The sequence below is a fragment of the Miniopterus schreibersii genome (assembly GCF_964146895.1).
Source record: "Miniopterus schreibersii genome assembly, chromosome: 1".
NCBI lineage: Eukaryota > Metazoa > Chordata > Mammalia > Chiroptera > Miniopteridae > Miniopterus > Miniopterus schreibersii.
The window spans coordinates 195,202,851-195,207,352 of NC_138101.1; the positions used below are offsets into that span (position 1 = coordinate 195,202,851).

Below are 4,502 nucleotides of genomic sequence, written 5' to 3' on the forward strand. Positions count from 1 at the left end.
CCAGCGCTCTCCACGCCTTCCTGGAGACCTAGAGACCAAGTATACTTTTAAACCAGAACGCCCGCCCCGGCATGGCCGATTCACACCCAGAGTTTCTTTTTCTGGACAGATCCGAGCTGCCCGATTGTCCTTCCGAAACTAGACTGAATAAATTCCCTTTCTGGGCCTCAGACGGTGGTGGTGGTCCAGGAAAGGGACGAACTACGGAACGCGGCCTGTCTACGTCGCCATCACTTTATTGTTTTGACACCGTTAACTTAACTATAAATACTACGGCGAGCGAGGGCGCCTGCGGACTCGGACCGGACGCGCGGCGGCGAGCCCCCCGCGCGCCCCGGCCCGGCCCCGGCCCCAGGCGCCGGCCCTCCCGGCTGCGTACACTATTTACAGCTCCCGGTTCCTTTTTCTCGACCCCCTCCTGCAAGGCAGCGCGTGTGCAACAAAGTAGCATCGTCCGTCTGTGCAAGTCCTTCCAGTTAGGCAAGCGCCAGGGCCGGCCTGCGGCCGTCAGCTGTCCGAGTCCAAGTCGCTTTTACCTTCCTCTTCTCTCTTCTCGGGCGACGCCTTGGAGGACGGCTTGTTCCACTTCTCGGCGTTTTCTGACTCCTCCGACGAGGACCGCTTCTGCCGCCTCCACTTGGCCCGGCGGTTTTTAAACCAGACCTGTTGCGCAAGGCAGGACAAAACAACAGTTACAATCAAAGGCGCGCTCCCCCAGGGCCGGGGCGCCCCGGGGCTCGGCGTGGCTCGGACCCGGGGACCCGGAGCGCGCCCCAGCCGACGAAAAGAAAGGAGACTCGCTCCCTCTTCCGCATTTCCCTTCGACTTCCTGGGCCTAAAGCGCCCTCCAGCAGCCTCCCGACCGCCGCTGGGATATTTTTAAGGGCAAGGAAGACCCGCGGAGGGCCGGGCAAGCCAGGCTGGGGCCCCTGTTATCTGGGAAGGGCCTTCGGGCACACCCGGCACGGCCCCGCGCCTACCTCCACTTTCTCCTCCCGGAGGTGCACCTTCCGGGCCAGCTGCTCGCGCGTACCCACGTCTGGGTACTTAGTCTCCTGGAAGAGGTTCTCCAGCGCTTCCAGCTGCTCGTCGGTGAAGATGGTGCGGTGCCGCCGCTTCCGCCGGCAGTGCAGCTGGTTGAGGAGCTGCAGCTCGGTGCGGGACAGCGTGCCCACGTTCATGTAGGGCAGCATCTGGTGCGGCACCGGCGACACCAGCACCGAGCCGGGGCCCTCGTAGCCTGCGACAGAGGAGAGCGCGCGGTCAGGTCCGCCGCTTCCCCGGCCCCGTGGCGCGCGCGCGCCCGCCCGCCGCGACCGCTCCAACTTTGAAAATCGTCTACCAAGGGGGTGCTGGGAATCGGAGGCGCGTGGAAATCGAGGGTGCAGGGAAATGGGGGAGTGTGCCAGGGCGTCCAGAGCCACTTAGGGAACCCTGAGAGCCTAAGTCTCCCTATGCGGACACAGTTTCCGCTAACTCCCGCATAAAGTTTGCAGCAAGTGTGCAAAGCCCTGGGCCCGATAAGCAACAATAACCAAAAAAAAAAAAACAACCCACACACAACAAAAACGAAAAAAGAAAAAAACAAAAGGAAGAGCTGAGGAGGGTCCAGGTTTGCAAGAGGAGAAAAGTTTGTACCAAGTGGAGAGAGCTAGCGCCGCCCCCCGCTCGCGCCCCGGGGGCTAGGGGCTGCGGCGGCGACCGAGGCCGGAGCGAGCGCGGTCCTACCTGAGGGCGCCGGGACACAGGAGCACTGCTGGGCGCCCAGCGGCGGCACGGCCCCGCAGCAGGCCGGGCCCACGGGCGCCGCCTGCACGTGCAGCTGTCCGTAGAAGTAGTTGTTATAGCCCAGGCGGGAGCCACCGACCGCGGCCGGGAGGCCTGCGCCGCCGGGGGCCACGGGGCGCGGGTAGAAGGCGCCATAGTCCGAGGAGGCGGCGCCGCCCGCGCCGTAGAGCGAGTCCCCGTGCAGGGCCGGGAAGACGACGGGAGCCGCGGAGCTGGGCGCCACCGGCAGCACGGAGTCCTTGCAGCGCGGCCGAGCGGCCAGGATGTTGTCGATGCTGAACATGCTGGCGGGCATCCCCGAGCACCGCGCCGGGACCGGGGGGCGGAGGGGACGCGCCGAGGAAAAAGCCTCCGAGTGTGTGTGTGTGTCGTGGGAGGGGGGGGGTCCACTCGCCTCCTGAGCCGGGACCAAACCGAAAGAGAGCGCGGCGCGGGCGAGCGCGCGGCCCCGCTCCCCTCCCCGCCCCCCGCGTCCGCGCTCCCTCCTCCCGCCCTCCCCTCGCCGCTGCGTTCGCTCAACTCCAGCCGCGGGTAGGACGGAGTTTCGCTCAGCTGAACCTCTCGTTGGTTTTATACTGAGTCAACGTCATCCTGGATCTAGTTCCTGGTAATATGCAGATGACAAACAGAACCCGATTTGGCCCTTGCGGTGCCTTACGGTGGGGCGGGGGGGGGGGGGCTTTGGGGTGGGGGAGGGGGAGAGGTGCCAAGAGGAGGGGGCTAGGGGGCCCTGGAAAGAGACTGTGGATTGCGAATTAATGAAATTAACCTAATCTTTTCCATTCAGCTGCCCAGCTGCAGGCCGGCGGAGCTGGGAGGGCGTCCTAATTGCCCTGGTTAATCTCATTAATTCCATTGTGTGCCCGCAGTTAACTCTCGGCCGCCTGACCTCTCCGCCCCCCTCCCCCTTCCCTCAGATTGGGTCCTATTATTGGGTGCGATTTCCTCTGCAAGACGCTCCGACGCATTGTGGCCGCTGTTACTTTGGGGCTACTTTTCTTTATATCCTTTCCAAATTTGTTTTGCTTTTGGAAAATGTGAGGGGCTGCGTTCACCTCGAGCAGGACTGGAAATTCCGCTCTTCCTCCCGGCCCCAATGCACTCGCCGCCCGATTTCACCTCTGTTTTATTTCATCTTGAGATTCTCTCCCTAATGGAATTGGTTAACCATCACCCCTAACCCTGGTGTTTTTTTGCAAAGGCCAAAACTTGTAGGGGCAAAAAACGATGAAAGAGGTGCAACGTGCTTCTTTAAATATTTATATCTATACATATATCTTTTTTTGCAGTCACTCTGGTCTGAAAACTACCATAGCAGCCAGTCCCTAGGCCTTACACAGGGGAAACCAAATTCGGCCACTATTTAAAACTGGCCATCAACAGTAGCACTCTGAACCCCTGTTTCCAGCTGTTTGCTGCGTGGGTGTCGGTAGGTTTTGTGGGGTTTTGGGGTGTTTTTTTCTCGTTTCTTTTTGAAGATTATTATTTTGGAAATGGGGTGTCTTCTCCCCAAAACTGTTTTTGTTTCAATCCAAAATTGCGGCTTTGGGGATTCCCTGCCCCCCCCCCCAACAACTGAGTTGCGTGTTTCCCGTCCGTCTTGTCGGCTCCGGGACTGGCACGGGCGCCCTAAGCCTTTCTTCACCCGGCAGCCCCGGCTGCGCTCCCCGGGCCGGGGCGGTCCCGCTCGGCTCGCTGCAGGCGGCCTCCGGGACTTGTGGGATCCTGCGCGCGGCACTGCCCGCCCGCCCGCCGGCCGGCCCGCCGGAGCCTCTGGAGGCGCGTCCGGCCCGCGATGGTGCGCCAGCGGCCGAGCGCCCTGCGAGAAGGTAGGAGACTGCGCGCGGAACGAACGGAGACCCCGAGGTCCTCCGGGCCCGGCGCAAGCCCGGTCTCTCTGAGCTGTCCGTTCTCGGCCCTTCCTTTCAGGCCATTCCACGGGAAGGAGCGGTGCGGACCGGGCGGAGGCACTTCGGCTTTTCGCAAGGAGGGCCGCCTTTAGCTCACGCCCATTTATCCCAGCGTCTCTCTGGCTCACTAACCCGGGTCCCCGCAGGGTTGTCTGAAGTCGCCGCACCAAGTCTGCGGGCTGCCTCCTCCTCGGCGCTGGGGCAAAGGGGAAAGGGCACTTGTCCGTTGCTGTTCCCGGGTCAGAGCGCAGAACCCGGGCGGCGCGCGGCAGTCGCGGGAGAAGCTGGGCGGCCGCGCGCCCTGCTCCTAGGCCTCCGCGCGCGGACCTCCGTGCCCTCGCGCCCGCCCGCCGGTCGCCGGAGCGCCTTGCTTTCTAAAGTGCTGAGCCAAGGAAGAGGCGGTTTTAGGGGGGAGATTAGGGCAGGACGGAGGTGGATCTCAATTTGGGGAGGTGATGGAATTTTTACAATAAAAACTGCTCCCCGAGGAAGGAGTGAGATCTTCCCCTTGAGAGGGGTCAGGTCTAGGGGAAGAAGTGTAGCGCCTTCGCTCTCCTACTAACCAAGGACAGAGGCATTTTCTCCCGTTCTTTAGAGACTTAAAAATGACCGGTTCCCGGGCACACACATTCCTCCCAACCTTTCCCGGGTGCGATCGCTGGAAGACGCCTGGAGGCTGCACTTCCGCGGGGCCTCTGACTGCTTTTAGGTTTGCGGCTGGGCGCACGCGCGGCGGTGGCGCGTGAGTGGATCTTTTAAGATCTCTGCAGAGCCTGCGGGAGGCAGAAGCGCCGCAGGGGACCC

General features: G+C 62.4%; 1 protein-coding gene across 1 annotated transcript; it reads right to left on the reverse strand.

The window, feature by feature from the left end:
- Nucleotides 1-218: 218 nt before the first annotated feature.
- Nucleotides 219-2,245, reverse strand: GSC (goosecoid homeobox). Its single transcript, XM_081159268.1, has 3 exons — nt 1,729-2,245; nt 981-1,240; nt 219-663 (listed from the first exon to the last, which is right to left on the reverse strand). The coding sequence occupies exons 1-3, from the start codon at nt 2,081-2,083 to the stop codon at nt 508-510; spliced, it is 771 nt and encodes a 256-aa protein (XP_081015394.1). The 5' UTR covers nt 2,084-2,245; the 3' UTR covers nt 219-507.
- Nucleotides 2,246-4,502: the final 2,257 nt, after the last annotated feature.